Source organism: Porites lutea, chromosome 2 (genome assembly GCF_958299795.1).
Source record: "Porites lutea chromosome 2, jaPorLute2.1, whole genome shotgun sequence".
Taxonomy (NCBI): Eukaryota; Metazoa; Cnidaria; class Anthozoa; order Scleractinia; family Poritidae; genus Porites; species Porites lutea.
Window position 1 is genome coordinate 26,346,411 of NC_133202.1, and position 10,469 is coordinate 26,356,879.

The 10,469-nt window shown below is 37.7% G+C and overlaps 1 protein-coding gene across 1 annotated transcript; it reads right to left on the minus strand.

The window, feature by feature from the left end:
- Positions 1-383: 383 nt before the first annotated feature.
- LOC140925923 (contactin-associated protein-like 2) lies at positions 384-5,167 on the minus strand. Its single transcript, XM_073375753.1, has 2 exons — positions 4,660-5,167; positions 384-2,469 (listed from the first exon to the last, which is right to left on the minus strand). The coding sequence occupies exons 1-2, from the start codon at positions 4,908-4,910 to the stop codon at positions 384-386; spliced, it is 2,337 nt and encodes a 778-aa protein (XP_073231854.1). The 5' UTR covers positions 4,911-5,167.
- Between the last annotated feature and the right edge of the window lie 5,302 nt (positions 5,168-10,469).

Genomic DNA, 10,469 nt, shown 5'->3' on the forward strand with positions numbered 1-10,469 from the left:
ATTAACAGTTGAAAGGTGTCATGTGACCTATTCTGCTTAATAACTAATTAAATAAAAACGTGAGTCAACCTTTCCGGCCAGATTCAAGAGAGAAATAATGAATACTGTGTTTAATACATACTGTGTGGCATCTCGCCACCCCATTTTTAGTTTTCTTTTCTTTCCTGGACTCGACCATAAGTAGTCACGTGACACAGATATCTGATTTCTTACGTTACAGGAAAATTAAAGTTACCGATTTGTCCGAGGTTGCCAAATTTTGGAAGGTTCTGATAAATTTTCGCAAAGTTATGAGCATTGTAAGATTTTATGCAAATTAACCTCAGGCCATTGCTTAACATGTTTGAGCTGTGAACGTTATAAATCTCACTAATCATAAGCCGTCAGACACTCTGTACCTTTGCCATAGAAAAAATTATATCAAACTTTCTAAACAAGGCTCGATGGAGACCTAATTTCATGGATAATAGAACAATAACTACTAAGGCGCCGGAAATCATCACGACAGCGATAACTATAACCAATTCTCCGGTTCTGTTATCCACAGTGAATTCCTTTGGCCATGGTGAGGTTTGTATTTCTTTTTCAAACGTTTTAGGATAGGTAGTTGCCATGGTGACATTTGGCGTGGAGGTTGGGGATGTTGTGTACGCGTCATAGAAATTGCCGTCATCTGTTGGACAAGTTTTCGGTTTGGAAACTTTATTGTTGGAGGTAAGAGAAGTCGTGATGTTGATCGGTTCCGTATGTTTCGGATCTGTCGGACAACCTCTCTCTAATGGATTATCAGTCGCCATTCCACTCTGCTGGGGTTGTATCATCGAAATTTTATGTTTATCTAATCGTCCCCAACATTCCAGTGGACCTACTGTGAAGTCAGATCCCTCGCTTTTGGCGTTAAATTCCAGAGCAGTGACGGGAAGAGTGTTTTTATCTGTCAAATATCCTTCATCCACTTGCCATTCTTTGGCCTTGTTGTCACAGTGGCAAAATTTAGAGGGACTCTTACAAGTTGGCGGGACATCCATTCCGCATGCGCATTTTTCACTTCCGGGTTCTGCTCCGCCCCAATAGTTTTGTCTCCCCGAGTCACGTGACAGCCACGAGGCGTGAGGAGGCCCATTGGGAGAATTTAGAAGCTTAGAAAAGAAGCAATGAAACCTAACATGTTGGCGACATTTCCTGCTTTTCCTAATTAATTGTTCAATTTGTTCCATGCTAATGGAGTACGTTATTTCATGAAGATAATCAGATCCTTTCATAATCCCATCTCCTACTCTCGTTTTAGTCATTTTATCGTGACGTATTGTCGTTTTTGCGGCATCCCGGGTTAAATTACAATATGCTGTATATGGCGTTCCACCACCTACTGAGTCAAGCAAACACAAAGCACTTTTCTTTAACCCCATGGCTTTGTAATATTCGCATGTGGCCTTGTAAATGGAAATATCGCATCGTTCCCCTTCAAATACGGTGTATTTACAATTACAGTAAAACCTGTCCCAAGTCTGTGTACATATGCCTCGGTTTTTACACGGATTCGGCTGGCAGCGATTCTGTAAGCGGCAAGTGTTTCGCAAATTTATATTAGTGTGTTTGCCGCGTTTCTTGAGATTATTCACTTTAATCCTATGACTGTCTATCTGCAAATTGTAAACGCACCCAACGAAACCGGGAAAATCTCTCTCTTCAAAGGCACCAAGAAATATTTTCAGGCGAGCTTTATTTGCGAAGTCCAGCATTAAAGGCCGTGATTGGTTCAAAGGTTCTGTTCGGATTTTGTCGTCGAGTTGCAAGCGAACTTCTTGCCCTCTGACTCTAGCGTTGACTTTATGCCATTCTCCATCGTCAAGTTCAGAACCCAGTTTTAATGTTGTCCTTGATCCGTTTGGAGCCATAAGATTATAAATCAAAGTGCCATGTGACAATCGCAAATTTAACTTCACCTTAATCGCGCTTCGCGACAACAGAAGGCCTTCTTTGATGTATGTACGAAAGTAAAAACTCGTTGAAAATGTGTCGTTGTCTGCGTGTAACTTACGTACAGTCACTCGAAAGCCTGTGTTCGGAATCGGAAGTGTTACTACCCTATAATCGAGTTCCTCGCACTTAAATGCCACATTCCCGTACACACTGACCTCTGGACGTTTGGTTTCAGCCTTTCTGATCAGGTTTGCACCACGGAATGTAAGGTCTTCAATGCACCCGCTAAAATTACGGCTCTCAGGACGGTGGATCTTATAGTCGGAAGACCTCATTCCACCAATGAAAATGTTGCCATCGAGGTGAAGATCTTGGTAGTCTGTTTGAACGATTTTTGAGCTTCGCAACTTATCCACCTCAAGAATAGCAGTTCTTCCACGTTGTACTAAGGTGACATTGTGCCATTCGCCGTCGTTCAACTCCTTATTTGCGTCTAATATTTTCACCTTTCCATGTTTGTGGATGCCTCCAATATATGCTTGATAACTAGAGAATAAAAAGCGTATATTTTAATCTTTTAAAGACATTTTTAATCTTCGTCTAAACCATGAGCTCTCAAAGCTTTTCTCATACAACGAATGTCACCCAGAATTTGTAAGTCCCTGTATCCATCACTAGTCCGTTTTTTTCTATTGAATAAAAAAAGTAGCCATTCCTGCGTCTGAATTTGGGAAAGTAAAAGTGCAACGCATATTCTTTCTAATCAATGTGACCTATTGCTGTCGGTTGCTTCTCTTCGTCAACAACTGTTCGAAGAAGCTACTGTAGCTGTACTTTTGGAAGAACTATAGATATATGGCTACAATTACAGCCATAGTTGCCATCGCTTCAGTCTTATTCTAATTCTAGCCCTCCGGGCTTGAAGAATGACGAAAGTGTTACTCCTTGCTACGGATAAAAATCTTTCCCGCGTTAATGCAAATATGAACGCACGAGTTAGATTGAGTTTACAAAATTTTTAAAAAATGTCGACGTTGTGGCATTACCCAAATCATTTTTTTATGTAAAGACTACAAAAGGGGGAGTGCCTTTGTACTGTACTATAATATTAGATATGAATGACAATCACAGGAACAGCCTTTGCAAATTAAAATGTTAACCAAAATAATTTTGCCTAAATCTTTTGGTGGTCTGGATGATTTGAGTGGTGAGGCTTTGAGCAAGAATTTCATTAAAGATACTTAAAAGCCACAGTAAAGAGCAAGATATCAGTGATATATCTTTGGTAGCACTTACGTGTAAGCTAATTCAATTTGTACTTTGTTTCGCATAGCATATAGTACACTGGAAGTACCTTAAACTAACTTTTTGATAATCCGAATGAAAAATGTAGGTTTTTGCGGCACTGATTTAAGGCATAAAAAAATAGGTAGATAAATCTGATCGATTCAAGCGGTGTTTCAAACATGAGTAAAAGGGAAAATTGATTTGTATGGCCCTCCTACGTTGTTGCAGATAAAGCCATTTAAGGCCATGTATCTATTTTCCGCAGGAAAAAAAAAGAGGGGAAATGATATCTAAAAGGATCAATATAAAAACATGCAGTGTCTAGAAACGCAATAAAATGTATGCGATTTGTTTCAATGGCGAGCAAATAAGTAAGATTTATTTCGGAAAGAAGAACTTGGCGGATCAGTGATTATCATTGTTACTTAAGCGGAGAGGTACATTAACAATGCGCAAATATAAGGAATACATATTCAAAGGAATTAAACAAAGTCGTTATACAGAAAATAATTGCATCAATCCGATTCCCTTTGACGTTTTGTTGTTTAAGTAGGTGTTTTTGATAACTACACAGTTCTTTTCGTTTTCTTTTATGGAGTGCATAATCTTGCCAAGTTTAATTTTGTGTGATTTTTGCATGGTTTAGAATATTAATTTTGACAGACAAAAGAAGGTTATTCAGTCTCCAAAACTGCAGGGAACAATAATGCGGAGTCTGATTAAACGATTTCTTTAAAAATAAGTTGTCGAAGGAATGTTTCTGATTTGTACAGACTTCTCGCTAATTTTAACAACAAATTTCCTCTTTGACACAAAATGTTTATCATTGTATGTTAAAATAGTTAAAGAATACGAGAAATCAAGGTCAACAAGTATTTCATTCAGAATAAAAAAAATTCGCCTAGTAAGGAACAGATATTTGTAAATTTTAAAAACGTTTTTTCATAAAATTTCCTCGGTTAGCCATAAACACAGCTCATTTCCTTGAAATCTAATAATTTATCGAAAACATTCCTTAGGAATTCATCCGTTTTTGCTTTGAAAACAAAGTAATCTTATTATATATTTTAAAAACCGATATGGATATTTATCGCTTTGTTTTTATGTACAGTATTATACATTATTTCCATACAGATCTGAAAAAACACCCAAATAAAAATTAAGAAACTAAAAAAAGAAGTATAACATTTTCTATTGCAACTGAATTGCAATTAATTGCCAATGAAAGGAAAATAAGACGCAGTGTTTCCTTTCCAACATACCTTATGTTACATGTCGGTTAACAAAAAGATGCGTTCAATGAAATACCAAATCAAAACAAAAGGGTTTCTTTTCAATTGTTCCCATATCTTCACGCTTCGCCCAGTAGTTGGTTCAATTTTACAACTGTTTACAAGTTAGCAAGATCTTCTCACCCAGCGAATGTATAAAACTTAACAACACACTTACCGCACTTGTCCCTGAAAGAGGTCAAGCTGAAGGTACTCATCAGTTTTAGCTCCTTTGGAATACAAAAATAGACCGTTTGGATGAATGGTTTGGAATCGCAATTTAACAACAGTCTGTCTGGAGTTTTCACCAGATTTTAGTTTGTAAGTCATAAATTGTCGGCCTCTTAGTTTCACTTGAGAAGCGTGTAATCTCATCGAGGCAACGGCGAGGAAAATCAATAATAACTTTATATTTTTTCTTAGATTCATCGTCTCGTGTTAAGGTCGATCTGGTTTCCCCTGCTGAATGGCGCTTGAGGTATGGCACAATTGTAGATTTTAAAGAGGGTAATTAGAAGGGAACAAACTTTAGCTGGCCGCTGTTGGAGCTCAGTGCGGCACGACTTGTCATGCTGATTTGCCTGAAAGTAGAAAGCACAATGCGAGCGTCCCCTCAAGAATAGCCGAACTGTTTTGGTCAGAGCATCGGAGAGAGTTGAGAATTTAGTTAGGAGGGGGTTTGCAAATTATATGCTAACCAATGGAAACGCTATTTGGTAATAAGCAATAGTTGATTTCAATTTTTTTTTTCAAAACGCCAGCTGTTATATTTGACCGACACTTCCTCGACCAGGTTCAAGGATGTCTTTCCGCAAAATCAGTGTAATGCGGAAAATGAGCCTAATCACGGCTGAGAATTAAAGGAAATTTGAAATACAGTAGATAAAGTTCGATAGATTTGAGAGTTTGAACTTGAAAGTTGTATATAGTTTATCAAGCGAAAGAACGAATGCGTTCAATTTCGCCCTTCCCTTGAAAACACCCTAAGTTGATCTACCGATACCGACGAAAAAGAGCTTTTTGTAATAAAATTACGACAAAAGTAGTAATTAAAACCCACATTGATAAGGAAGACAAATCAACTTTTTCGATTATTTGATTCTCTTACCGAATCGTGATGTTTGGTCTGTCAAGAGAAATGTCAGTTAGGATTTGTTTTCCATTTTGAGCTAAAATTGAATAAATACGTCCCCAACCTACATCTCAACAAAAGAGTTCGTTCTCATTGGCTTGCGGTGGTTTCATGTATAGCTCAACGCTACAACATTTGATCTTGAATGTTAAAAGAAGTTTAATAAGTTTCTAGTTTAATTAGAAGGAAAGAAATTGCTTACTCTTTAGTTGATAGTTGATCGATTCTCAATAGCTAACCCTTATTTTGAATATTCTGACACGCGAACAATTATTTTTAATTAGTTGAAAATCTATTTAACAATATATCTTTCTTCGTTGCTTGATAAAATCTTGACCTAAATTTACACGCAAAAAGGAAGTTCAAAATATTGGAGCTCTATCTGTCTGGGTTTTTAACTATATGAGGATTGTGAAAGGTTTGAACCCAGGAGTCATTTCAAAAGGTTGAGTTTGATCGACCGGGTGAACGTAGTCCTGAATAGGACTGTTGTCATGTTGACAGTGACTGACGTTTCGACAACCTGTGCCGTAGTCATCTTCAGAGTCAAAGTGAGTTGAATCACGTCAGTTGATGGTATCATACTCTGGTTATTGACCTGATTGGTCAATTATGTCGCGATGTTATTGGTCGTCTGTCAGCTAAGCCGTGATGTTATTGGCTATGAAGACTCGTAATCAGTGACTGGTGCGTTTCGATCCGTCTATTGTCAGAGTTAAACAGTCGTCTATTGTTAGTCAAATTGTCAGTTCTCCAGTTGTTCTCTCGAAGTTAGTTTTGCTTAATCTCGTCAATAAGTCGTTTGTACGGCGCTGGTAACTGTTGGCTACGATTCAGTGGCGTTTGTTCTAAGTTAGAAAACCAGCTTTCTAAAGTAAGACGTTGATAGTAGTCTGTAGAATACGTTATACATGTCGCAGAGTCCCAGACTGACCGAACACAAACGCGCGACGAGGAATAGTGACGTCAACAATGACATTGCTGAGCACCATTTAAAGGCGAAACATCAAATTGACTGGGACTCTGCGACATGTATAACGATTGGATAAATTGTCACGCACAACTTCGCCTTGTTAAATTTCAGTGATAATAAAATAATGTGAATTATATCTATAAATTACCCGGCTTTTATCGATGTCTTTTTGTCTATATAATAAAAAGAACATTACACGGCGAATGCACTCGTTCGTAAAATATTGTTTTGCCACTCGAAAATAAAATTCATATCTTCGCGCCACCGTGTAATATCCTCTATGTAATTATTTCCTGTGCTAGTTAGTTTAATTTGCAGTGACGCGTAAACAGCAAATTTTAACTCAAAATACTTGCAAATTTTTGTAATGTTAATGATTGCATTTTGTGCACGTATGTTAGGTTTGTATAAAATATTCTTCTTATCGCATGAGGTAAGACCGGAAGGATGAAATGGAGATTACAAAAAGATACTTCGTTTCCAGTACGGTTAGCGAATTACCATTTATGGGTATATGTTTAGAAGATAAGTATCCACCGCCAAAATGGACGATATATTTTTAAAACAGCGCTGATTACATCGTTTCAAAATGCATTTAAAATCTGCTATTGGAAAGCCTGTACACTGCCAAAAATGAAGTGACCAATTTCTCAATTTTTTTGCAAAAATCTAATGTAGGGACTTTTAAAAATAGATATCTATATACCCTGTAAAGGTTTAATTTGTATCAAGAGTAGCACCAAACATCATTTCTAGGCCGATTTTGACAAGAAAAATGAAGAGTGTTGAATTTGCCAATTTTTTGACCAAAGGCATGGGTTAACCCCAGGCCCTTGCAAAAATCCAATGTGATAACTTTGTAAACTCGATTTCGTTTTATGCTGAATCGGCTTGTTTTATATTAAGAATATTATCAACATGGCAAATTTGTAAAAACGATATCTTTATAGCCCGAAAAGTCTTGATTTATATCTTCATTAAATGTCAACAAACATCATTGTTTGGCCTTTTTTGACGAAAAATATACGAAGAGAGAAAATTTTCAATTTTTTGACCAAAAAGTCATGGGTTAACCCCATTGCAAAAATCTAACAAGGCGACTTTGTAAAGTCGATATCTTTATACCCTAGAAAGGCTTGCTTTTATCAAGAATATCGCCATACATCATTTGTAGGCCTATTTTGACGAAAAATGAGAAAGACTGAGGTATTTTCCAAGTTTTTAGCCATTATCGTGGTTTAACCTCTTTGACCCTACACAAACAAAGAACAAATAAAATGATTTTCAGTGGTCTCAGTAGCCTTCATCATCCTTCTTACCACAATAGATTATCGCCATACGTCATTGCTCTGCTTTCTTCCAGCACCAATAAAGAAGAAAGTTCATGTTTTTGACTCAAAAGAAAAGGCTAATCCCGTTCTAAAAAAAAAGATGGCCCCAGCTTAAAAGAGCTTTTAAACCGCTCCTCAACATCACCAAACATCGTATTATACTCATACACAAATAACGAAAAAAAGATGAAAGTTTGACCGGTTATCGTTGGAATTATGGCGACAGCTAAAAAGTAAACACTTCTTCATAGTGTGATATGAAGTCGCTAAATACACCAATCTGTAGGAACAACACAAACACCGAGCAAAGTTATAACTCTGAACTTTGTCTCCGGTTTAAGACAAATGAAAATTTCTCTAATTCTCTCAACTCCCTCTTGTCTTTAAATTAGGCTATGTGTAAGGCAGGTTCGAAATTCCCCAGGAAGCAGGGCTAAATGTTAGTTTATTGCTCTGGAAATATTACAGAGATGTACAAAAAGGTTATCTTGACAAAATGACAGCATTTAGAAAAATACTAACTCTGAATTGCGACAGTCTACGTCTGAAATGGGGTTGTTGAACAACATCTGGGTGAAAAAAGCTGTAACCCATTTCCAAGGTCTCCTAAGCTCCTAATAAGGTGGACCTACGAGTAGGCTGTTTCAGAAACGTACCCTCCCGAAATTTAAAGAGGCTATTTATGTTGTTAATGCCATGTATGTTGGAATTTGTGTACACCAATTCCTTCAGGACTTTTTGCAGCCACCTACAATCGGCGACAAAACTGTTGAGACACTGTACTCAAACAGGGTAACTTCAGAGAACAAAAGAATCCACACCCCTCCTTTGTCCCCTCCATTAAAAGCTGGGGTGTTTGTTGTTTTCTATAGGTAGCTCGAACAGCGGCACAACAAGTCAGCCCTTTAGGGCGAAGTGTCTCAGCTCATTTTGTCGCCGATTGTAGTTTTGCAACAATACATACAAAAATTAATAATTGTGAAAGAGGACGAATCGAAAATAGATTGCCATAAAGAAAAACTGACCAGAGAATAGTAAAGAAGCATTAAAAAAGAACACAGAAATATGGAAGTTAAAACAAAAATGCGTAAACAAAAAAAAAAACAGAAAAAAAGTTGGTTAAAACCAACGGAGGAAGATTAAGGCGAGGCATAGACAGTAACACACTGCCAAAAAAAGTCGAGCAAGCGGTGCAAGCGGTTCGCTGCCTCAGAGGCGGATCCAGGGAAGGCCCCTCCCCTCCCCCCTTATTTTTAGACCAAACTGAGGCCTGAAGGGCCAAAAAACAATTTTTTAAAGGCCGCCTGCCCCCCAACCCCCCTTATCCCAGGGTCTAGATGACTGATCTGGATCCGCCACTGTGCATAAAGGGTAAAGCTCTAAAAGCTTGTCGGAAAAAAAGCTATCGCCAACATTTACTGCCCGTTCCTGCTCATTTGTTGAAACAAAAAGGATATAAAAGTTAGAAAGTAGACAGATCTTAAAGTTCGTTGGTACAATTAGAGGTTTACATCTCAGGGCCGATTTGTTCAAAGCTGGGTTAAGATAACTCAGGGTTAGTGCGAGATTTGAATTCAGATTTAAGAGCTTAAAAAGCAATTCAGTTTTAATCCTTTTTATCCGTAAGTTGATGATTGGAAGCTCTGAAAATAAGAGAGAAAATTATCCGAGAAAATGCTTCTGAACACAAGTAAAAGAAACCAGGTTTAAAGTTAACCCCGGGTTAAGCGCTAACCGGCCTTCAAACAACTGGGCCCAGGGGTAAAAGTTTTCCTCTCAGCGATATATAATTTTCTGCATATTTTGTCCTGTTGAGCATTGCTAACGAAAGGTGGGATCTTGTTTTTTTTGTCCATCTTTAGCGACCATTTGGGTCTTTTCTTAGCCTTTCTAACAGTATCAGTAGGTAGATCTCTAAACATCCGATACTCGGTGTCTTTGAGGCCAATGCCCAAAGAAAGAATGTCTTCTCAATCATTATAGGGAAGAAGTCATGCCCGTATTGGACGCAGTTCTTCGCCAGTATCTCTTTGCTTCATTGCCAAGAAGGTAAACTCTCTGTATTTCCACCGTTCCGGCATTAACATAGTCCAGCTCTTCCTCCGAGAAATTTATGAGTACCTCCTCTGTATCTTGTCCTCTTGGGTCTCCAGAGGTGGATTCCATCATATTTGATTTTTTTTTTCCACACAAAGTAAGATTCGAGATACAAATCTTTTGTTTTCAGAAAAAGTCCTCTTCATTTTTGGCCATATAATGGGTACTTTTATGATCAAGCTTTTTTGATCAACATGGTTGAATTGCTAGCCTCTTTTTATTATTTTTTCTTTTGTCTTTAGTTTCACTTTGTCTCCCTCCACTGGTCCTATATATCCAGGTCTCAGCGAATAGCAAGGGCTGACATACCCATAACGTCCTGTATAGTAGATCTAGGCAGCAAATTAAATAACCAGTTTTTTACTACTACTATTCAAATATTGCTGAAATGCTCGTACAAGCTAAATTGCACTTCATCAAGACTCAAACGAATAATTCTTTTTTATTTCTTCAGT

Coding starts and splice junctions, on each gene's coding strand:
- LOC140925923 (XM_073375753.1), bottom strand. CDS start 4,910: ATGAATCTAAGAAAAAATATAAAGTTATTATTGATTTTCCTCGCCGTT. Junction 2,470..4,659: donor CTCTTTCAGGGACAAGTGCG/GTAAGTGTGTTG, acceptor TTTATTCTCTAG/TTATCAAGCATATATTGGAG.